The sequence below is a fragment of the Falco biarmicus genome, chromosome 3 (genome assembly GCF_023638135.1).
Source record: "Falco biarmicus isolate bFalBia1 chromosome 3, bFalBia1.pri, whole genome shotgun sequence".
Taxonomy (NCBI): domain Eukaryota; kingdom Metazoa; phylum Chordata; class Aves; order Falconiformes; family Falconidae; genus Falco; species Falco biarmicus.
The window spans coordinates 81,415,592-81,441,639 of NC_079290.1; the positions used below are offsets into that span (position 1 = coordinate 81,415,592).

A 26,048-nucleotide genomic window follows, 5' to 3' on the forward strand; every position below is an offset into this window, starting at 1 on the left:
AAAAAAAAAAAAAAAAAAAAAAGGCATTTCAGTTACTTGCAGTTTTGCTTCTGGAAAAAAGGAAAAGGAAGACCACAGGTGGTTAGGAGGACAATCAAGAGCCATAGCAACTACATGGAACCAATCTATACAGCAGGAATGACAGACACAGATTTCGTATCACGCTCCAGTTTTCTCATGTGAATAGAGATGCAATTAAGCACCAGAGACTGAGCTGCTCAAGTCCAGGTCAGATCAGAAACTTCCATCTGCAGAGACAGGAAAACCCCCCACATTTTACACGATGCCCATTTGGTACTTAATTTCTGGAATTGGCTGGCTGATTGCCTCATTACAGAAAAAGAGCAGTGTTTGCTGGTCAGCAAAGCTACATCTGTATCTGTAAATTTAAAACTTCTCAGTGATGTTCCCAGATATTTTCATCATCTCTGCTATTCAGTTCTTAAAACATTTTATGACATGAATTTGGCCTCTTCTCCTTGGACAGCCCTGGGCCTGGTATGGCAGCTGGAATATTTTAGGGAGTGCTCCAGGCAGGTGGTTTGAATGCAGCCACCATCTTGTGAAATATAAAATGTTTACTTAGCAAAGTGCTGACAGCTGCCATCTTAGCATCCAGATGTCTGGTTTATTTATATAATCATTCAACAATTTTTAATTCCTTCAGAGTTTTATGTCCCCTCTGAAGAAGAGTTTTTCAGAGATGCATGGCTCAGAACATGTGATACTCCCTCCCAGTTCTCTAAGTGTGATAATGAAGGTGTTGAATCATTCATAAATTTCATTTTCTTTAGAGTTTTTGTGCCTGAAATTTCATTTACATTACTGTTATTTTACTATCCTCAGTGACATTATTGTGTTTTGAACTGACATAACAGAAAAAAATCCATATTGTTTAAATAAATTAATAGTTATGAAAACGGTTACTACTAAAGTTGTTAAGATGAAATATTAGCTATTCTCTCATGTAAAAAAAGTATAATTGTTTTATAAACTCTGCAGACCAACCTGGGTTCAGGTCCCCCTGCAAATTTGTTCTGGATAGTTACCTTATGAATATCCTGTTTTGGAACTCCACGCAGTGTGCAGTAATAATATAGATGCTCCCAACCTGTTAAAAGTTCATCCAGGGCATCTTGCTGTGGACAGTAGCCAATGAGAATGCCTTCAGAGCTAGCAGACAGTATATCCATTTCAGATCTGTTTAAAGAAAAAATAAAACCTTGAACGTTAAGAAAAACACAACCCTGAGTTTCACCCTTGGCATACAGGGTCTTCAAGACAAACACATACCCCCTCAACTTCGTAGAGTAAATAAGTTTGAACTTCTTTGGTATGATTACTTGCCATAGTGCCACCCACACGCCATGCATGCTTTTTGTCCCTTTCAGATTAGCACTGCCACCCACACATCACTGTTCTAACAGCTTGTGTGTCAAGGTGAACAGATCAACACAGAAGGACAGATCCATGAGAATGAATTCCTACCAGGTTTACCTCCCTTGTCTCTTTGGTAGACCCTGCTCTAAGGAGTCAGAATTCAAAACCATTCTGCATGCGTTACATTCAATATTAAAAGGGCAGTAGGGTGGTGGAGGGAATGTTGCTGTGTGTTCTTTGCGTGCCTGTGCACACACATATGTGTGCATTCATTCTCTAAAGAGCAAGAATAAAACAAAACACAGAATATTAAAGCCTAGCAGGTGAAAAGACAATACAGGAAAAAAATATAAAATTACCCTGATTTAAGAGACTTTGGCCATCACTGTAGCTGTACAGCATTACTTGAAATTGCATTCATTGCTAAGAAGCAAGCTTGATTGCAAGGGTGTCTCATTACCCATAATGACACTAAACCTATCCTATTTATTCCAACATCTAATTCAACATTCAGTGATGCTGATTTACATGTACAGAAAAGACCTGTCATAATTAAGTTACCTAATAATAAAAAAAAAATGATCTTTGAAAGAAAAAAACTTTTTAAAAGGTTCTAAGTAAAAGAACAGTTTTCCCTTTAGTGGTTTTCTACGTTTCTAGTTAAGAGAACTAAATATATGGTTAATCATTTAGACACAAAATAAATGTATTAAATGCAGGATCTACAAATACCATCACTAGCGAAAATATAAATATGTATCTTCTGTTAACAAGTTTCAGGAGTCTGGGGAGGAAAAGAAAACACAAATTCTGCATTTTACATAATGAACCACAGCATCAAAATATATTTTAATGTTATGAAAAGATAAATTATGATTATGAAAAACATTGCTGGGGGCTAATTAGAATGGTCTTTTGCTCTTAATGGCAAAGATATAAAAATTTCCTGTCTTTGTAGCTTTGGATGGTGCCAAGGAAGTTAACTGTCCTTAGACATGTCTCTAGACAAAGTCTTCACAAATAGGGGAAAAAGGATACAAGAAATGTACTTCTTCATTAATTTATATCCACTTATAGGTTATTTTAAATGAGGTATGTAAAGAGTTTTACCAGCTCATTTTCCAGCCACGCCTAAATCAAATTAAATTATTCTTTTAAGGTGATCTATACTTTAAAGTATGGATTGATTAATGTTGATCTTTTTGCATAACCTGTCAGAAGCAGCGGATTCCTTATTCAATGAACTCTAACATAGTGAAACACTCTCCACAGTGAAATGCAATCTAGATCTGAAAGAGATCTAGAGATGACACAGAGAGATGTGTCTGAGGTTTGTTTTACTAGGAAGTTTCAGGCACACTAACAAGGTTTCCTTTTGGTGCAGCTGCTGTCTTTGGAGAAACAAGACTGAGGTTTTGGTAATATGCCAAGTTCAGGCATAAGAGAACAAATCGCACTCAGGGGTAATTTCAGGGACATTTACTCAGCATGAATCCTGTAGCTGGATAGAAGCTTCTAGTCTGGAATGGGTCCAATACAATGAAAAACAAAAATTAAGTTTCAGGGCTGCAAAAAATAACAGATATCTAATGTCCTTCAGATAGAACTATATCAGATAATAGTTACTCAGGTTTGCACCAGGAACTAAAAACATTATCAGTGTCTCCAGTGCTAATTGTATAGATATGATCTTAGTGTTATGCCTCCCATAAAGCACCCGGCCTTAGATGAACAATAGCCCACCTGTTGACCTTTAGCTTTCATAAAGGAAGAGTACAGTGAGAATACATCATTTAATATTCTTACTCAGTTTGGTCTTTATCTTGCCACTTTATTCATTAATGCTGACCTTGAACACTTAAAGAGTTCCTATTAATAATGAGCTTCTAATGTATTCACTAAAGAACTCATGGATCTATTTTTTTTTTTCCATCTCTGTATCTGTCAAAGCAGAAAACAATCTGACCAGACTGGGGGGTTGGGGTGGGGGAAGTTGAGGGCATTATATGATGATTATGGTCTTTTATTGAGACTTTTTTTGGTACATATAGTACTATTCCTTCCTTAGCAATATCCTGAGTAGATTTCCAAATCAAAAAGCTGGAGCTCATCCTTCAGTTTTGTTTAGCCAGGTCCTAAGCTTTTTTCTGAATACTGAAAGAATAGATGAAAGAAAAACACAGCATAATTTTTAATTATAGTACCTATCATATAACAGAAAACTGCCCTCATCTCTGCAAAATTATTTTCCTTGAAATTCATTTAATCTCTCAGTTTTAATTTTCATGGGTCTAAATGAAATGAACAATTCAAGTGGTAATGACATGATACCAGAAAACCTTTTCACTAAACGATATACTGTAAAAGCTTTTCCCTTTTCATTTCTTTAATTCTGCTGTTATTCATTGAACTAATGATAACCTTCTTCTTCCTTAACAAACATCTTCATGTATGATGTCACCAGAATAAAATTGGAAATGTAGATTTAAAATATTTTCTGACATATGGATTAGCATGTAGCAAAATGTTGTTTGTTTTGTGGGTTTTTTTGTCAACCTGAAGAAAAACAGACATTTCTTTTCTGCCCTTTTAATATCAGCATACTAACATTTCTCATTAGGTTATTCATATAAACAACAGGGCACAGAAGATGAAAAATCAGCTTGTTTTATAAATAAAGAACATATAAGTAGAGCTTTGAACCCCTCTCAGCTCTTTTGTCCATAGTACAGTAGACACAATGAATTCCAGTATAATATCTAAAAACTATAGGCAGGAAACCAGAATTTTACACAACTAGAAGACTTCCTGTATCGTTATAAAAACTGAGTGATTTTTATCTTTAAATTCTGTTAGTAACTTTCGTTACATATCATGAAAGGTAAGACATATAACTAACATGGAACATGAGTTATCTCCTTCCTAGTGAAGACTTTCTTTTTAGACAATATTGTTATAAGCAGTCAATGCTTCCACTTATTATTTAGTTTTTCCCTAAAAGTAGAAGAGCTGCAACAGACAAAACCAACAGAATGTGTCCAAAAATTACATTTCTAGTACATTTTTGGTAAGAGTCAACAGAATGTACAGCATCCTCAAGAAAATATCACAGTCCAGCCTTTGAAGCATGGAAGGTATTGTATTGCATCTCATTCTAAGTGCTTTGGTCTCCATTTATACAGTGAGAATCATGATACTTTGGTGCAAATCATCCTGAACAAATCCAGGACTCAAGGAGGCTTCCATAAGTTTGGAGGGCTCATCTTACAGAGTTTTGTATTATTAATGAAAGAAACTTGCCAGACTTCAAAGATACTGGGGATAATGACCTAAACTCTGAGTGAGTAAAATTTTTGAATCAAAATTGTTCCTCCATTGAGCATTTTAAGGCCTTTTACATCAGTCAATTTCTTTTATGTGTTGAAAGAAACCCTCGAAACCTGATTCCAGCCCTGAAGGCTACCATTGGGTGGCATGTGGCGCTCAGGAAGCCTTTGCTGACACTGAAAAGAAACTAAGACACTGGAATGAATGAGAATAAGCTTGGACACAACCTGTTGCCTTCTCTTGTCTGAACTGGACCTGTACTTTCCAGGAGGTTTATTGCAGGTTATTGCAGAGACTAGATTTGGTTCTTATTTGTTACAGTGGTTACCAGCAACGTAGTCTGTGGTTAGCTATGGGCTGACATCCACGGGTACACCTCAGTTTCAAGTTTCCAGAGACAACTTAGTACCCTCAATATCAGCTTTATGGCTGTTTTTGGAAAAATTTTTTCACTATTGACTCTGCTATGCACTTTGCTTCATTTTTGTATGCTTTTTCTGCAGTTTCTGAATGCAGTTAAAATAAAGGCAGTGATATATATGGTACTTACAATGGCTTCTGTAGAGAGATAAGTTCCATTAATTAGTCAAAATGAAATATAAATTTACAAATTGATAAAGTAGTTGGACATTCCATTGTACTCTTAACTGCACACTCAACTCAGTGCATGCTAATGCTCAATTAACTTTATAAAAAAATCAAGGTTAAAATATAATTAATGTAGCTATAGCTTAGATATAATTAAACTAATTATACTGATATACAGTGTAACAACAGCTATCTCAGCCATTATATTGATGTAAATTTATTCTGCCTTTCAAGTAAAATCTATTTGAATTACATTTTTAATTATTTATCAAGCTGAATATCATAACTATCAAAAGAGTCCAAGTTCTAGCTATAAAGCTATAAAGCTATTTTATTTTCCCCTCTTTGGAAAGCAGTTCTTTGGTCCTGTGACTTTGTAATTCAACGACTGAGATGACTGACACATAATTTAAATAGGATGGGGAGCTGCTGTCATTGAGGATCTCCCTGCAGAAGGAAGATGGAAATTCATGGGAGATAAACTAATTACATGAGGAAGACTGTCAAATGCTTCAGGCCTCCCTCAGTGGGGCACCTTATGAACAAGATGACACCCAGCTTGTCTATTTCTTCCTCTGTGCACCCCACTACAAGTGAGACTTTGCTTTATGAACTTAAAGTCAACTCTATTCAGCAAGCTACAATGGCAAAAAATGCAAAATAAAGCCTGTGGAAAAAGCAAACAAACCACTAGTCATACTATTCATTATTTTACATTGATCTTGACATGACACTTAAAAGGATTTTGATACTCTCTCTTCCAAGCTGTGTTTAGCCCTCCTTGGCTAAGGGAAGCTTTATGACATTGAGTAACTGAAGAAGGTTTAGACACAAATATGGAAAGGGGAAAAAAACAAAGAATGGCCAATGTACACTCAAAAAAACCCCAAAAAACAAAAACAAAACAAGGGGAACAGACATACAGTATTTGCTGACAAATCAGCCCAGCAGATATTCAAAGACTAGGAGGACTCGCTTTGTTCTCCTTTGTTTTACCACTTTGTTAAGTGTCTGCTTTTCTTAGTACATATTTAATAAACACCTTACTTCTTCAAGCTATTTGACAGGAAAAGTAACTACAAAAATGTTTACAGCTTTATGCACTAGCTTTCATTTGGCCAGCTCACACACTGGTGGCAATCTAGTTATGGCAGCAGAGCTAAGGATAAGCTAATTTGAGTCCATTCGTACTCTTAAAGAGGAACAGCTGTGCTATGGAGAGCACAATAAAACCTAAATGTCAAGCGGACCATGCAGTTAACTATTATACATACTTAAGCCTGACAACTTGTTCGTATATATGTTGTTCAAATGCCAGAGCCTCCTAATGTTCTATGGCACCATATTTTATAAATAGAGGTAAGCAAATTTTATTAAAATATTCGCTAGTCATTTTCCTTTTTGCTTTTAGTATTTCTGCCCTTTATGAGAGGGACTGCTGGTACTTCAGTATCAGTATTTTATTTCCACATCTTCCAAAGTAACTGTTGCAATGCTGCTTCTTCCTTTGGCACTCTTTAATATTGGGGTTGCAAGTATCCCTAATATGGAGATGCATTCACTATATGATAAATATTTTTGTGTTTCATTTGCACAGATATCTCACTGACAATGGCAATGTTAATGAGGTACACAAAATAATGAAAAAAGCAAAATTGTCTGTGAATGGCATTTTACTATTATCTTCGCAATGTTGGCTGTGGTTGTGATAAATTCCTGTTATTTCTCTTTCTGGACTATACCACATCACAGTTACAACCAGAATGGTTTACAAAGATTAGAAGTTTCCTAAAAACATTTTCTGCAGAAGGATATGAAAATAAAAAAAAAAGTACATCAGGTTTTTGGTAGACTGCCCTGCTTGTATACCTTAAACATGTATTTGCCACGTAAATGGTAAGGTACAAAGTTTAAGCACACAGTGGATTTCAAATATCTATTTAATTTGTAGTGTACAAAAAAAAGAAAAGCTTAATAAAAACAGATTAGGCTTCCCTTCCCAAAAGAATGCCCCTACCAACAAGAATGCTAGGAAGCCCTGATTTGCAGAAGAGATGAAGTTGGCTCTAGTATTTAATAAACATCCCTGCTTAAAAACACCCCATCTTATGAATCTCAGTGATACTGAAAACTGTCACATAACATCTAGCTTTTATGTATTTTTCTAAGTTTTTGTTATGAAAACATAGGCAGTTTTCTCTCAGATTCTTAGGCATAAGCTTCTGTTTTGCAGTATCAAACATTCAACAAACAAACCTAGAGGCCAACAAATCTTTTAGAAGTACTTGAAGATGATGTGAATCTGCTCCTCTGCCCTGTTAAAAAGGCAGCTGTTGCTCAGTACATTTTTCTTACTTTCTTTGGGAATCTAGCAGGAGTTCCCTGAATACAATTTGATTATCAATGTGTGAGGTTCTTACTATAAGGCTTATATGCACCTCCAAGATGTTTTAGGTTGAACTTCCCAAAAATCTACTTTGCGATTCAACATGCACTTTTCAAAAAGCCCACTGCCCATTTCTGGTCCCTTGTACTGTGCAAAGGTGCAAGACCTGTCCTGGAAAATAATTCAAGGCTGTTTGCAGTGCACCTGCCTCAAAGAGACACTGCTGACTTCATTTTAAATTTGGTGAAATGATTACAATAGCAATCAGGAAAATGTACATATAGTTTTGTTTGAGTTTCTGGGTTTGGGGTTTTGTTTGTTTGTTTTGTCTTTTTTGTTGGTTTGGTGGGTTTTTTTTCAAACCAGGAACTTTAAAACATAGTTATTAAAGGAAACGGGAACTGTAATGAATTAAGGATTTTCTGCATAGAGTTACATTAGTTAGGTTCTCCAACATTTATAATAATAATTTTGCATACTCATTTCATTATTTGATCATGAAAAATAAATCACGAAGGATCCATCAGGTTGTAATATCCTGTCCTTTCAGGGTCACAGAGGACAAAAATTGTGTTCTTCCCAGTCAAACACAATGGAGTTGGTATCTACATCTAAGCTGATGGCCAAACTATTCATCAGGGATCGCTATCAAAGGTAATGTTTCTATGGAAGCCGCTTCATGACACAGATTTTAAACAAAGAAGTCTAGATCTGCTGAGCAGCAAATGGTCTGCAGCTGTGACCAGCAACTGCTTTCTTCAGCTAATTCTCCTCTTCCTCTGTGCCAGGAATACCAGCCTTTTGAGCACACTAGTGGAGTAAGAAAAGAAGACTTCTTACCATGATATCCCCCTTCCTCGGGTTTAAACAGAAACCGATTAACCTAAAAGTCCCTGGGATGAGTAACTTTAGTAATTTTTCTACTGTTGAGGAAGGGTTCTCCCGACCTGTTGTGTCTTACTTATGGAATAGTCAACTTAATTAACCATCTTACTTACGGAAGAGTCAATGAATTTGCCCGCTAGTGATTTTCAGTAGTACAGCAACACAGTGCACAATGATCTGCTTAACAGCAGTTGCCAAAATGAGAAGCTAGGAACAAAGTCAGGATTAACATGAATCTCTTCTCCCAGCCTCAAATCTGTTTGTTTCCCCAAGTTTAGTCGCTGTGTAGCTGCACCTCTTGCTTGAGGCTGCTTTCTCAAGCTAGTGGTAAGTTCTGAAAACAGGAATATGAGTTTTACCCTCACTTCAGCCACTTCAAACACATAAAAATCCATAACCTGGATTGACACCACCATAATACAGGGTGATAATTAATGTTGTCAAGAGTATTTTGGACATTTACATGTAAATGTCTGCGGCTTCCTCTCGAGCCTCCTAAGTGTGTCAAATTTCATCACCTCTATTTTAGTATCTGGAAAATAACATTGCATCTTAAAGTTTGCTTTCTTGTTGGATTTATAAAACACAGTGGAGGCAATGGAAGTAGTACACATCATGTGCAGGGAGAGCATTTAATCTGTTGTTATTTTTTTTTAATTTAGTTTAATTTTGTTAATGTTGTTTAACCAGTAGCATACTAATGTTGACTTCAGAAGAATTTTTATCTGTTTAGCCACAGGTATATAACATGTCTAGTAAAAGGAATACAGGCATTGTTAAACTGTTTTGTGATTTTTTTTTAGAAGTTATCTTTAAGGATTCTGGTAAAATAAGTTATGTAGCCAATAAAAATAGTATAAATGTCAATAAATGTGATGATGAAATATATTTTTATAACTTTATATTTGCTTTCAAGCGGATATTAGAATTTTGGAATTGTCACACCAGATCAAATCATTTGCCCCAATACAGATCTGGTACTGCATTGTACAGGGAAAGCCACATACAATCCACAAATGCATAGGTGGGACCAAAGGCAAATCACATTAAAATCTATAGAAAAATACCCCTCAAAATCCAAACAAAACCTGGGAGCATAAATACTGCCCTAAAGGCAATATCTTATAAAAAATTATTACAGATTATTTTATTTCTGTAAATCTCAAATCCTCTTCAGACTCAAGCTAATCTGACCTCCATGATATCCTGGTGCGAAGCATTCCATCAGCTCCAAAGAACACCAAATGTCAATTTTTATCTAATTTTAAATCATTAAAAAAAAAAAAACAAAACAACTTTTGTTATTGTTTTTGTTGTTCCTTAATGTCTGAAAAGTTTTGTTTTCTGTTCTGGGAAGTGTCTAGCAGTGTCTATAACCATTGCAAACCCTTACCCATGTAAGTTCCTCTTATTTTAAGAATAATTTCTCCAAAATCTTTCTAGTAATTCCTTCTTCATGATTTGTTGGTCATTTTAGGAGTACTTTGTTATCAAATTATTTTTACACTGTATCGCTTGGAAAAAAACTGTTATGAAAGATAATGAAGAAATCAAACAAAATACACTTACGTAAAATCATGTTTGGTAGTGGTGATGGTGTCCATTTCAAAAGAGGTGTAAACTTTTCAGAAAACTGAATTTTGAAACTACTCACATTTTGAAGTTAAATCTGCTGTTCATTATCTTTGTAAAGGAGTGAGCAAACAGTGACCTATGAAAGTATTTAATTTCTAAAACGAAGAAATGTAATCTGTCATTTTGGAAAATCCATTATTCTTACTTTAAAAACTTTCTGAGTTAAACCTTTCCCCTGTCCTTCTCCAAAATGCATGTTTTGAAGTTTCAAAATTGTTAGCTAGTCCAGAATACATTTATATATACACATATACATTTTACTTTGGCCTGACTAAAAAATAACTTTACTTCCAATTTTTGTGGGAAAAATGCTAAATGTTGGTTACATTTAACCCCAAAAGTCCATTATTCATATATCACTCCATCAACATTAACTTTAATATCACCAACGCTACCTCCTATCCTAACTACATAGCATATTGACCAATTAATGACTCTGAAGGACACAAGTTTCAGAAAACATTTTGAAATTATCTACTTGAAACACTGCTCATCAGCCTAAGCCTGAAAACTTTTCAGTTCACCAGCAGTATGGGGGATAAATATCCATGCATCTGGACATACTGTATGTTAAGATTCTTGTTACAATTTCAAACAGACTGTATGCTAAGGCTTCCTAGAGCCTACTATTTTTTCTACCAGACAAGTTTATTCTCAATTAACAGAGCTGTCAGAACTAAATAATGCTAAAATGCTTTCCTGCAGAGACATAACAGCAATAAAGCAATATACATTTAAAAGGGAACAAAACAGGTCCTTAGAGTACAGTATAAAGGACTGAAGACATGCTGTGTCTTTGATCATTGGCATTATCAATTAGTACTATTCTGATCAAACCCTGTGTTATTTACCCTGTAGGAGTCCTGATAACAGCACGTCCTGCCGATGGGATGATATCACCAGTCAGCATCTTAAATGTTGTGCTTTTCCCAGCTCCATTTGTTCCCAGGAGTCCAAAGCACTAACAGAGATCAAAAACAAAGGAGCAAAAGTGATCTATCTGCTATGCTGAAAGAAGTAAGTAATATTAGTTCTTCAATAGTTTCTCACCTTTTTGTATTTTCTATCATATGTCTGTAAGATACTGCATATGAATATATTGTATGTGCAAATTCCCTTTCCAGTTGAAAATCAGTTTTCAAAAAACCCATGATTTTAATATTTTTATTACCCCATAATTCCTAAAAGTGACTTATTTAGGATTCTAGCTCTTCACTTAAAACCCTGCCCAGTAACTAAATGCATTGTCTTTCCACATTATTAGTAAATACTAGATTTGAACCTGAGGATCTCAAGTTCTACTTTAGAGCCCTGTACCAGTCCATAGAGTAAATATTTCTCGGTTTCTCCTGAGCTGCTTTACTCTGTACAAGCAGAGTAACACCAAAGAGCCAAGACACATGCTGACTCTGAATGGTTATTTCAGGCCCCAAGCTGCAATGAATATGTGTTTAAGTTAGGACAAGATTCATAGTAAGTCTATGTATAGCACTTCAAAACTTTCAAAATACTTGTTTCATGATCTTTCTTATTGATAAATAGCTTTTAATCAGCAATAACATCCTCCTGGTTATCCCAGTTACCCAACAACTGATCTATAACTGGCAGGATGTCACTGAACCTGCGCTGTCATTCACCAGTTTCTTACATCTTCCAGTCTGCTATTATGAACGAAGAAAAGTCTTTTCCTTATGAGTATTTTTGAAACGTGTATCTGCAATTCGCAAAAACATCAAAATAATTTTTAAAAAGCCAAAACAAAACCAAATAAATGCTGTTCTGAAATCTTTAGAAGTACCACATTCAGTGCTAAATTTCACTTTATTAAAATAGTGAATATTAATATATTTTATATTAATATATATATTTATATATATATAAAATTAAAATATTAAAATATATATACTGTGATGATTTCAGCATGGGAACTACAAGTTTGCCTTCATGATAATTTTAGGATTCAGTCCACAGTTTACAACTGAGCTAGATATTCCCTGCTTTCTCTTTGAACATTGAACTACTATGCTACCTACTTGCTTTTTATGTTAGCCTGTAAAGCAGTAACTTGGTAAGGATAAGCAAGAAAAAAAAGTTAGACTGATGAATTTGTAACCCAAAAAATAAGTGAACACTTGCTTCTTAAACACCATCAGACTTTCTGCTTTTACCCAGTTATTGATTTTTGGAAATTACTGCAATTGAAATTGTTATGCTGCTATCTACAGATCTTTGATTGTAGACATCTTGAGTATGTCTGAACAATTGTTCAGAAAGAAGTGTTATTTTCTGAACGGAAAAAAAGACCTCTTTACCTCTCCCCTCCGTATTCCCAAGCTTATGCTTTCCACAGCCATGTTCTTCTTACTGAAGCCTCCATAACTCTTCCTGAGGTTGTACAGAAGAAGAACATCATTACCAGTTCTTCCACCAAAGAGACGCTGCCGCTCCATTTCTACATCAACATCTTCTGAAGGGCTGACTATGCTGTTAATTGAGCACTGGCCCCTAAAACAGAAGATCATAACAAATGACATATGGCAAATTGGACATTGCCGAACTCTGGATAACTGTTTTATTTCCCTGATTGCAATCCCTTAAATCCTGGTGATCAGGTCTCACATAATCCAAGGAAAACAGCCACTACTTGGTTTTTTTTTCTGCAGTTTCCACTAATTCAGGTACATCATGTTACCAGAAGCATTTATCTTCAGGTTTTCAAAGGTGTTCACCATTCTTTTCCTTTAAAAATTAGTTCAGTGTCCACTATGGCAGAATACAAATGGTAACACACCTTGATTTCTGGAGGAGGTCCCACTGAAGAAAAAGCCGTAAAAGTAGAAGTAGTGTTCCCTGCAGGGCCATTTCCACAAAAATCCAGCCCAGGAAATTCATCTCAAAGGGGCTCACATATGAATCTATTCCAAAGTTGCTGGTCAGGTCAAACTTGATTTGGTTGTATGAAAGTTCTATTAAACCCTGGCCTAAGCAGAATTGTGGGAATATGATGAATGCCCATTTGAGGATATTGTAGATGCTCTGAAAACTCTGTATTAAGATTCACCAAGGGGGGGAAGGGGGGGGGGGGGGGGGGGGGAACAGGAAAAATAAATTAAATTATTTTTCTCCAACAGCATAATAAGCACACTTACAAAGCTGGATACAGCATTTAAATCTTACTCCAGGTGAACTGATTTCAGAAGAGTGTATTGTGCACTATTTTGGGGCAGAGTTCATCTCTTACTGGATTTTAGATGGCCTAATGGCCATGGGATTCTAATTTTAGTTGAGGTTCACAGAGAGTAACGAAATATATGTGTCCATAATCATTCTGTTTTCTTAAAATTATTAAAATTTGAATGCTATAAATTCTGAATCACCAACTTAAATGCAAGTCAATAACAAATCTGCCTCCAGACTTGAGTGACATGTGATCCAGATTTGACTTCAAACATCAGGTTTTTGACCTGGTACAAACATAGATATTCATACACATTCTGGATCTCCTCTCCATTAAGTTGGTTAATTATCATTATGACTAACGAAAATTACATACATAGAATGAGTACGCATATTACTATTCATACAGTGCATTACAAATCCTAGGAATATGAAGTTTATCCCTTATGTCAATATTATTCAAACACATTTTACAATGCATATAATCTATTCAATGGACCAGAACAGCTCCCATTATGTGCCAATTACAACTTAATGGTCTGGAAAATGTCAAGGTTTCAATTAACGCTGTTTTTCTATTATTACAGCACATTTTTTTATTTTTTTTTTTTTAATAAACAGGTTAAAATTCAAGATGGTAACAAGCATTATAGTATACACTAAAACAGAAAAATAATGGATATTTTAAACCAATTTTTTTCTGCTGGAAAAAATCTTGTCTGTGCATATGTATAAACATACAATATATATACACAAACATATACACGTATGTACATCTGTGCATATATCTTACAAGTAATGTAAAGCAAAGGTTTTACACTGACCTGCACCTTGGAAATTATAGCTAACAAACGAGGTAACAGAGTCACCAGCATAGTACACAGGCCAAACACAAAATTTAAGGAGATGTAAGAAATGAAAGCTACATCTGAACTTGAGAAGAATCTGGATACAAGATACATCCATGGTAAAGTTGCATATCTGAAATTTCAAAGAAACAAAATTATCACAAATAAGTTATGTTTTCACCTCACAAAAAAAAAAATAGTTATCATGCTAGCAAAAAACCAACAGCATTTAATCCTTGTTTTTAAGACATGTAAACAACTCCTTTGACCCACTGAGAAAAGAGGACAAATATGGGGTATGTTTTCTTTATCAAATTACCTTATAATTCTGTAGGCATACACATAGGTACTGGCATGTGATGCGAAGATATGGTCCATTTTTGCATGTATCAACTGCATATATTTACTTTCACTGTTCCAGAAAGCTCACAACTCTAATTTCTGACTGATTGCAAAACCATGCATCCTAACAAGCCTCCTACACAGAGATCGAATTAAAACCAAATATTTGAACTTTAAATCATGGATGCTGAGCAGTCAGCTTTTCTTAGAGGCTTTCATAAAGAAAGAAAAGAACCAAAAAGGAAGGAGAGAGTGAGCAAGCTGGGGTAGGGGGGTGGGGAGTGGGAGTCGGGAGAAAAAAGAAAAAAAGAAAAAAGAAGGAAAAAACACATGAATTCCTGAACTGGAAGTGATATTTGTACCGGTGATATCTGAGAAAAGAAATTTGCCAGACATCATGTTAGCATTGTTATTAACTAAAAGAGGTTATCAGTTAGCAGAGCAGTAGCCACCAAAAATGATTGCATAGTTACTTCATAGCATAATGATGGTAAGACAGCATGTTTGTGGCTACATCATTTTCAATGCAAATCTTTAAAGGAAGAGGGAAGGCACACTTCATTTTTGCAAGTCAAATGATGGCTATCCAAAATGGAGCAGTCATATTTTTCATAAAGAGTAAGATATTTCTAGCCAGACTAAAAAAATGTTCAGGCAATTTGCTGAGCATGAACGTCATGTAAAGGAAATTTATTTTCCATTCAACATAGTGCAAGACATATCTATCAAGCAAACAGTATACAGACAGCTGGAGCATAAGTATCAGCATACAACCATCCCATGATGGTTCTTATATGTATGGTTGTATATATAAACACTTCTTGTATAGCATTAATATGTGTATATATAATTGCTTTAATAGAGAACTCAATGCAAGAGCAACTAGCCAAAAATCTGAGTTCATTTAATTGCATTAAACAGTAGTTCAGATTATGAGCCATAAAAGTTCATTTTAAATTCAGTGTTGTGTACCTTACAGATGAGCTTCTTTCATCTATAGAATCCTTTATCTTATGAAACAAAATTTCAAATCCTGTTGTGAACAGTGATATTATCTTCAGTTTACAGGAAGTTAAAGGTTAAATGACTTAATGTTTGGGTCTCAAATGAAGATTGTAAGTATTCACCATCATACTACACTTCTCAGCATTCTCTGCTAGTCTTAATCACACCATCTTTACTTCTCTTCATGCACACACCAAAATCACTGTTCTAAGATCTGCTCTGAATTACAACCCTGTAAATGCGAGACAAGTCCATCCTTGGAAACAGCTCAGGAAAGAGACATGATTTAGAGTGCTGTTACTCTGCTGTAAACGAAAGCAAAATTTGATTTGTTTGCTTATGGCTGCTAAAAAATGAGTAAGACTTTTGGAATACTAAAGATGTATGATGTTCAAACGCAGCCTTCAAAGTAGCTGCCAGTCAGGCCTACCTTTCTATCCTAATTCTTTCTTTTCCTTCAGCTTCAGCTGTAATTTGTTATTTTGTATGTATCAAAGATAGAACATTTTGGACAAAAGTGCTTAAGCAGTTGCAGCATAAAACACTTCTGCTATCAGCTAGAAGAGGAAAAAATGCAGTTTAGTTAAGAGATCTGCAATTTATCAGAGTGTCCTTGGGACATGGTAAGCTTACTGACTGACAGTTATTGTACCTTTAATACATGTTAATACACATTGAATACATAGACTTTCTTCTTAAAAATCACTATAATATCTGTTATGTCAGCGAAAGCTGAACAGCTCAAGAGGGATTATGCTGAGATGATTAAACTGCATCTGCAGCCAACACATTGTTTTTTCGAAGACAGTGCAGGTTTTCAGTCAATGCTTGTTTCTTCTGAAATACCCAGACTCTAACCCAACATTTTGGTTAAAATAGTGCCAGCATAACTCTTAGCACCTGGGATTCAGCAGTATGCTGTGGGCAGGACTAAAGCCCATAGCACACCGCAGAAAACACGTCATGACCTCAGCAGACATACAAATATGTACTGTATGGTTCATTTGCTACTTGACTAAGATATCTATAGATGCCTATTCTTACACTAGGGTCACAGCAACTGGATTGCAAGAAGAATTCGACAATTGTAATAAAAAAAACCAAACAAACCAGGGATAAGATTTAGTAGTGTAAAGCCTTTGCACTAAGACTGATGGAATTCATGCCTTTAACTTAAAGGAATCAATTGATAGTAGAGCAGAAGAAAGGAGGAAGAAGATGAGAGCGACACAGAGAGAAGTATGAACTTTGGATATTTCATCTGAATTATTTACAAGATCCTGGCATCATGACCTCTAGGATATTACATACTAATCTGGCCACTCATGCCTAGGAAAGATGAGCTCAAACTGGAGTTATAGGGAAAAATGATTAATAGAATTATTCCAGGGAATGGGAGGGCCATTTTACAAGATAGTACTTGACTTGTTTGGGCTTGAAAAAGATGTTTGATGAGGGAAAATTATGAAGTACAGTTCCAAATATAATTAGGCTGGAATTTCAAATACATCCAGCTATGGAGATACCGAAACAGTTTTCCAAAACAGGGGTTGCTGGAGGCATGACACCTTGAAAACAGTTTCAAGATTAAATACAGTATGTGGGGGTTTTAAGGTGTTTATCTGAGATTCTTGCTGCAATAATAGAACATGTTCTGATCTTGCAGAAAGTCCTTTCTACTGTCCATCTCTGTCATTCTCTCATGGAGCAATTATATTTCATTATCTAAACATCTGTCTTCCAAGACATGTAATCCCCCCTAAAAAGAGAGCGACAGTTTGCTTGAGATAAGGAAGAAACTTCCCAGAATGCTTATCCTGTAACTATTCAGCATTTCTCACATCACCTGGGACTGCACATAGGAAGAGTTTAAGGAACAGAACAGACAGACCATTAGTTTGATTGAGCCCAGGGCTAAACAGCCCTATTTCTATAGCAAAATTGCTCTTCTGTTTAACCAGTTATTTTAACTTTTTATAACTGTTTCTCTCATGTGAAACTAAGCAAGAGGGTGATATGTGAGGACTTCTCTTTCTCACAGTACTATTTGGAGACAAATCTCCAACCAGCCCAGTACTCCACACTGGACAGACTTCTCATTCCAAATATAAATTCCTGGCTATGTATTTCTGTCTTTCTAGAAACTGGGTAGAACTGTAATAAAAGACAGACACTTCTTACATTCTTAATGATATTCTACACAGCTAAACACTGAAATTCTGACCTGGCTATGTTATTATTCCCTCATTTTCTGGAAGATAACATACAATCAATTTCTAACAGCAAATTATTGTTACACAGACTGAATATTTTCTAAGACATTTCCAGTCTTTTCCTCCACCCACCCACCCTTTTTTTTTTTTTCTAATGTGTAAGCAACTGTACCTCCACCTTCCACGTCAAACTTTCCAACTCATGTTTCAGCCTGTTTTCTCACTACCTTTTACTGAATCATAATCATTTCCAAAGGAAGAAACTCATGCATCCAGCAGCAGGTGCAAACCGAGTCTAAAGATTTCTGGGGGTTTTTTCTTACAAGCTATAATTCCATAGTACCATTTCCAATCACATACCCAAAGAGTATCAGCAGGAGAAGAGTGGCTGCCAAGTTCTTTCGGCAAGTGAAGGCTGATAGCTGGAAGGCACTAATAACACCAACACACAGGGTGACTGGAACCATGTAAAACAGCTAGAAACAGAAGAAAAAAGGCACTTAGCAAGTGAGCATCTCTTACTGGTCTTACTTAATTAGCGTAGAAGGACTCTACAAATTAACTTTCCCATATTTGCAATATAATTACACTATAAATTAGGAAGAATTAGGCAGAAGAGCTCTGAGATTTCATAGTCCACACTTGCTGTGCAACTGTCCCTCTTACACATACACATGAAACAGCCTGACAAAATAAAATCCGACTACAGAATATTCCCCTTAATTCCATTTCTATTGACCTTTCCAATACATCCATTTAACAAGCTAACTCTTCCAGATAATGAGTCCGTATGGGACTATTGCTCCAGAACATCAAATTATACTGCGAATACAGAGTCTTCAATTCAGAAATAACAGTTTCACTGATTGGTGCTTCAGTCATAGGAGAATAGCAAGGATACAATTTAAAAAGAGACTTTAATGAAAGACCATGTGTGCTGATGAAGCAAATGACAACTTTTAATGGGAACAGACATAGTATTTAGAAGAGTTATAGCCATTAGGCAACAGGGAAAGCAGTTTCTCTGTTTAGTCTCTTGACATAATAGTAACCAAATGCCTAAGGGGGAAGGATGTGATTGGTACAGGGGATTCATATCCAAGTATTCAAGAGAAGGGTTCTGCTTGCAACTAGCAGTGGCAAGATGTGAAAATCTACGCTCAGTTCCATCCTCAGTGTCTGCCTGTTCTGTGCATTGAAGCTGAGCTCGTTAGGGCAGTGACTGCCTCCATTTCTGCTTATGTAATAATTAACTTTATCCTAATATAACAGATTTTGATATGCAACTGCAATTGAGGCAACATATCAAGATCTAGCTAAATACATTCTTACTGTTAAAACTGGGTTTTCTTAGTGAAGTACAATGCAAACCTGTTCAAAATTAAAGGCAACGGGAAGACAGACATTTTTTTAAGAGAAGGGTAATGGAGTCAAATGTGGACACATCTTTTTCACAGTGTACTTTATTCAGTACCATATACATGTATCACACCCTACACAAATATCATACCATACCACTCCACAGATTTAAGTTTCAGTTATTCTGGAGCTGTTTAAGAAATATGGTAGAGAAGTCAAAAATCATCTGATTCCCAGTATGTTTCAACAGACCTGGGACTTTTTTCTAGAAATAAATAACCTGAAACATTAAATTATATTAGAAATCTTACCTGAATTTACAGTGTGTTATAAAGTTGGGCACACACAAATAAAATAACCTTAATTTTGCCCCTCTAGTGAAACAAGCTTAATCTGAACAAAACATCTCTATTTGTCATGAAATTTTCTTAGCATTTATACATTTTCCATTTGTTGAAAATAGTAAAGAATCCCATCCATTTGTATAAATACAGTAAGAACTGCATGATTCTCATGAGAGCAATTTCATAAATCAAATACTTCTGCAGGTCTAGTAAAGATTATGCTACCAATAATACAGGACACAGCCTGTAACACTTAAAATATGTAGAGGGATTTTGAATTTGACAGTTCATATATTCATGTGTTCAGTGTCCCTAAATGATCTGCTGCACAATTAGCATTTAAAGCAGTGTCTGTTCTTTCCCAGATCATGATTGATCATGCAGTACTGTGCTGAATTTGTGAGAACATTTTGAAAGGAAGAGATTGGCAGAAAATAATGAGGAGTTGACTTTGCTACACAAGGAGAAACTGAATGATGAAGGACTGACGTTTTAACCAAGCCCTTATCTGACACGGCAGGAAAAGGGAATACAAAGATTGACTGGCCAGGTAAACAACGTTTGGAGAAATGTGATTTTACTTCAAGCTTGCTCAAGTGTGAAAATCTTGATTTCAAGCATGGGTGGGTGAAGCTCTAATGTGTCAGATTTAGAATATCTGAATGAGAACAGAGAGTGTTCCAAAAATCTCTGCTCATCACCAACCTAGTTCATGTTTGTGTGGCCTATGCTACATCCCAGCCCTTCCTTCCATGACTCAGTGTGTTAAGCAAGGTGTGGAAAGTTTATATTCCCTCTCTGGGAACAGGAATCCTTTTACTTTTGAATAACCTAACTGACTCCAGTTGTTCGCTATTGTCTCTGAAATCAATTTCCCAATCCAGAACACCTTCTTTGAGAAGTGAACTACCAACAAACATCACCCTAGTTCTTTAAAAATAGCAACTCTATCCATTTCCCAGAAGTAGATGACCTAATCTCAAAACCCCACCAAACACTCAACTAATACTACTATCAAACATCATCACAAGTGAATTATGAAAAAGCCTGTCAGTAAGGGACATCTATTTCTGCCTTATATGTGTATATGTATATGTATATTCACATACCACATGCATACATATATATAATGAAGACATTTTTAATTTTAGTTTTTAAAAAGTCACCTTTGAAAAGATGTTTGAGGATAAATTGTGGAATTCATGCCCCATTACACAGCTGATGAAAAATCAGTGACTGGGGACTAGCAATGACGTGAGAAAGTTAATTCTATTTCCTAACCTTTGCTTATTTGCCTGAACAGAAATCAACTTCTCAGGCTTGAAGAAGGTAAACAAAATTCCTATTTTATTTAACTATGTTGGCCTAAATCCCACTTGCCAAAGTAAGGTCTCAGTGGAATTTCTGTCTTTACTTTTAATTAAAAGGGGAAAATTTAGGGAAAAAATAATACATTTTGTCGTATTTTCAAAAAATAAGATTTTCAGATTTGTTAATGAACTACACGCAGCAATACTATTTGTAATGCTAACAATAGTAAAATTTACTTTGTGTGAGAAAAATAAATGTTCAGGACGGAGACTTCACCTATTTCTTATCTAGGTCTTTCTGTCTATGTGAATTCATAAACAATATTTTCCTACTGTCTGTCTTGCCAGGAAGAAAAGGTTTCAGATATGAGTATCTCTCATATTGCCCACCAACAGACAACATAATTATGCCTTTAAAGTAGCTGACTAGTACCTTCAGGTTTCTCCCATAATCTGAAAGATTTTGCCAGTGGCAACTCAAAGCACAGAAACTCCTGCTATCAACTACTGTGTGGAAGATTCTCTCTGTCTAGGCTGATTAGCCAGCTTCCTTTTATTCGTAAAACAGCATAGGTACCTAAAGCTATCATATGCTCTACTTTACAATTCAACTTTCGAAAATGAAGAACACAATCCCTGCCTTAAAGAATTTCATCTGACAGTATTAAAGTAGGAATGGTGTCCCAAAGCTAATTAACATGACATCCAAGAGCTGTTGCTCTGCACAATTCAAATCTTATTCATGTATCTTGTGACCATATCTCCTTTTTACTCATTTATGACAAACTAGTTAAAAATTTACACCTAAACGCATGCTGCCCCACAAGATACATACCATATCACAGCAGAAGTTAGCAAGCCAGTAAGTTTTGTAACCCAGGCCTGTGATGTGCTGCAAGCGCTTTGTGCCAGATACTCTGTCTTTCACTATGGCACTTCCAATGGATGCGGTAAGGATAGAGAAACCCAGCATGATACACAGTGCTACCCCACACTGACGAACATTCTCCATTCTAGAACACAAAGCAAAATTGCTTAATGAAAACACAATGGGGAAAAAGAACTATCAAACCCAGTCATTTTCAAGGCCAACTTCTTACCAAAACAACACTAGACATTAGGACTTTAATCCTGTTTGCAAACACTGTGTTTGTATGCTGTCAACATCTAATTAGAAAACAGGAGCAAGATGATGTCTTAAGTTACAAAACTGTACATGAGTTACAGAACAACACATGTGTTTGTCTTTTTCACTTTGTCTGAATAGTAAAGTGAAGCTTTTGCAAATATTCCCCCTCTAGAAAAAATTAAGTTAATAACTTGACAATCATTTTAGGCAGTTAACCTGTTTGAAAATATCATGACCTGTTCAAACTCTAAAGCAAAGTCAGCATTAATTCAGTATTTTTCTCTACAAAATAATGCAACTATATCTGGTATAAACAGCAGATGACACAAAAACACCAGACTAGAGAAAATGGTTCACTCAGTGGAATTGAATTGCATCAAGTCACATCTATTGCATGCAACATACATGCTTACTGAATTAATAATTTAAATTGTCTGCTCATTACAGCGGCTATGTGTTTTAAATGGTTTGCTCACATTTTGTCCTCGTCCAGCAACGTTCCTCCATATGGTTGGCTGTAGAGTGTGATCCCTGTGAAAAGAAAAATAAATTATGAAATAGTAAATGCTACATCAGGACTTCAAGTTCTAGAGCACACTGTTGAGCCCTTATTACAGAAGATGAATGAAAAGGCTAAATATTTAATAAGTAATAGGAAAAGGTCAACCACTGAGCTACCAAAACAAATACTGGCTCCTGTTAAGTGATTTCCAGATCTGGATCCATTAAAAAAATAAAATAAAATATAATGAATAAACATTAGTAATAGCTGTTTATCTGCATTCTGAACTGCACAAATGGTTCAACAATGTTGTATATTGCTGCAGGATCTACAGCACAGGAGAGACTGAATACAAAGCCTAAAGTAGAAATTGTCCATATAGCTAATCTTCTGGAGTGGGCTAGGTTGTTATCAAAATTTATATACTTGGTATTTTATGATTGCTAAAAACATTTACAGATTGCTTATGTTTGGCAGTGAAAAACTGTTTAGCTAAGTTCACCAAAAACAGGCACAAAAAAAGAAGGGGGGGAGGGGGGCCGATGTGGTGGTGTAGTGTGTGCAAAACTTTGTCACTGCAAAAGTTGCTGTCCAACTGGTCATGGTGATGCTCCTGACTTATTTCTGCAGGTGCACCTGGCAGGTGTGCCAGCTGTTAATATAATACCAACTGAAAATTCTTGCAGTGAGATGAAACAAGCACTATTTTACTAGAGTATCTAAATAAATCTATCCTGTTCCCAATTTAAAAAATGATAGTAAAAAAATCCATCCTAACAGCAATTATAATCTGTCAAGTATCTTTGGCGAAGAAATAAATTTTTGGTCGCCTTAGATGAGATGGACTCTTCAGGGTGCCACTTAATTGAACACACTTTGTCGTATTTTGTTAGAGTCCAGCTGCATAAAGATAAAAATTGTCTTCGTTCTAGTAACAGGTGCAATCTGACCCAGTATAACTATAAATTTATTTTTCCCCTTCGTTTTTTCATTCTTTATCTTCAAGAAAAAGTAATCTAAAAATGATTAAGTCACTGTGCAATAAAAAGCTGACCAACAGAGGATGATAATTAACTCACACACAAAACTAGTACAAGGTAATGATTTTTCAAACATGGTTAAAAGCTATACACTGAAGCCCAGTGGTAGTTAACAAATCAAAAGAAGATTCAAGTCGATAAAGTTTTGATTCATCCCTAGTAGATACATGTGATATTTGCAGAAGTCTTTCATGTCATTTGCCTAGAGGGACTGTTTAAAGTTTTCCTTTGTTTTCCTTTTACACCATTAATTTTTTAAACAATAGCTGCTATTTGTCCTGAAGCTAAAACTGGCATATCAAAGAAAATTATTTTTTCCCACTGGAACCAGTATTAGCCAAAATTCCATTTATCTAAAGTAAAAGTAGCATGACAGAAAAAAAGCTTCATTCCCAGAATTTTTTTCTAAGATTTTTCCAGGAGTTGAATAAATGTATGCATATTAGAAGAACAAATGTCTTTACTTCATATATATGTAGGATTACTGTTGAATCAGAACTTAGTAGCCAAAAATAGAATTAAATCAGATTTTTACTCACAGACAAACTGAAACCAATGTGAATTTATTTTCAGATCTTGTTAGGAAAAGAGAAAAAAAAAATCTGATTTTCAAACTTAATGTAATTATAGTGGAGGAAAGCTTTTGGAAAATGGGAATCCTGATAATTTCAGAAGCACTAAAACACAAAGTTAACAGCATTCAATGTGCTACTTATATTCAGTAGTTGTCAGATAAATTGGCAAAGGGCAGAAAGATGTCTTCCAGGTCTCCTTCTTTTTGGGCCATGAGCCAAGTTCTAGTTATACTGGATCTTCCCGCAATTGTCAAGGTTTTTCTCCATGGTCAAAACTTTGGATGTTCTAACCAAGCTGTCCTCCACCAAGCTTCAGATGACAGAAATCCTACAGTAAAATTGCTCCAGTTCAAGGGGCAGCATTTTTAGAGATTGCAAATCTGAAAATACTGCCCATAATCAAGAAATGCCAAGACTTGGAGACCTACAGGTCCTACTGATTCACACCCCTTTTCCCAGAATTGTGAGACAGATAAACCTATCATGTGGACTGTGCTAGAAAATTACTGCCCATAATGTATCCAGAACTGGGGCAGTTTGTCAGGAATACAGGAAGGTTCTCCACTATATTCCCTGAATTAATCCAGGCCAATCTGAATCATATCCCATTGCTCTACTGCTACCAGCTATTTACTGTATCCACTGAGAAGAACATGCACTAGCAAAACCAGAGCTATGAATTCATGCTTGTGCAATTTCCTGTGCAAGTGACTGCATGCTCATAAACATAGATTTGCCCATTTGTATGTTTTGAGAATGTAGTCGATGAATTTTATAGATCATCATCTGTACTGCTGGAACTTTTGAAAAAGACCCACAGGCAATTAATGAAACATGCAAAATATAACAAAGACAAAAATGACACCAAATATGTTACAAGGAATAACTTCTGCTCAGGAATATTTAATATGTTTGGAAACAATCGCTTTCCTGAAATCACCATGGCCCGTCCCTACTAAGTGTACAGATCCCAAGAGGAAACTAGCAAAACTTTCAGGTTACTGCATTGCTATTAAACAAAAGTGTACAGTAGTTGACTGTGTTCCATACACAGAAATACACTGCTAAAACTCTCTAGTACAGAATAAAAAAAGACTGTGAAAGGCAGATAATTGCTGGGGAAAATAATAAAAAAACCCCAAACATGCCATTAAATAGCAAAATTCTCCTTGCAGTCTTATATCATACAATACTATCAAAAAATTGCACTGAATTAATTTCCTTCACTGGAAGAGTCCCAAAAAGTACTTACCCTTCTTAAAAGTAGCAACTATTATCTACAGTCACTTTCCATTCAAACTGTGTAGATGAAACCAAGAATTGCATTTTTGAAAATTTACACACACAAATGAGATTCAATTTCCCAGGATTGCTGAGTTACAATTAACCAAAGTATGACCGTGTTGAGTTCTATGTTAGAATTCAAAAATATATCAATGTATACATGTAAATTAAATATAATAATTTGCTTTTCATTCTTTTTTTTAAATTTTCAGTTAGTCTAGAGCATGAAGGTCTTCTACATTTGCTACATATTTTAGTATAATGATTTCTTCCCTCAACCACATTGTCCAAAAATAGATGTTGAATTTATATAAAGCCAACAAAATGGCTCGTAATTCCAAGGAAAAAAAGTTCCCTTGAACCTAATGAGTAGTAAATTATAAACTATCTTCCAATAGCAAAATAAGCCAACATTGATTCATGCTATCTGCTGGTATATGTATTTTTTAATAAAGAAAATTTCCATGTACTTTTATAATCTATTCCTTCCTAAATTCCTCCTAACCACCTAGACTATCTTTTTTTGCATGTATCTTTGTCCCAATACAGCTCTTAACATGATGTAAAATGTATTTATTCTTTCTTGCCTTTATATGCTTTCTTTCTATAGAAAGCTGCTATAATGATGCTCAATAAGTTGAAAACTAACCACCTTTGAGGACTTAAAATAGAAACCATAAATGACAGATAAACCAAGAAGTTCTAAATGACAAAGCTCC

The 26,048-nt window shown here is 35.4% G+C and overlaps 1 protein-coding gene across 1 annotated transcript in view; it reads right to left on the minus strand.

The window, feature by feature from the left end:
• Positions 1-26,048, minus strand: part of ABCA13 (ATP binding cassette subfamily A member 13) — a 211,693-nt gene that overhangs the window by 43,752 nt on the left and 141,893 nt on the right. Inside the window, exons 49-56 of the mRNA XM_056331501.1 lie at positions 22,405-22,459; positions 21,635-21,812; positions 18,147-18,262; positions 14,203-14,359; positions 12,993-13,246; positions 12,514-12,706; positions 11,053-11,162; positions 1,050-1,200 (exon numbers count right to left, since the gene is read on the minus strand). Coding sequence (XP_056187476.1) covers positions 1,050-1,200; positions 11,053-11,162; positions 12,514-12,706; positions 12,993-13,246; positions 14,203-14,359; positions 18,147-18,262; positions 21,635-21,812; positions 22,405-22,459 — 1,214 coding nt within the window. The remainder of the gene's footprint in view (positions 1-1,049; positions 1,201-11,052; positions 11,163-12,513; positions 12,707-12,992; positions 13,247-14,202; positions 14,360-18,146; positions 18,263-21,634; positions 21,813-22,404; positions 22,460-26,048) is intronic.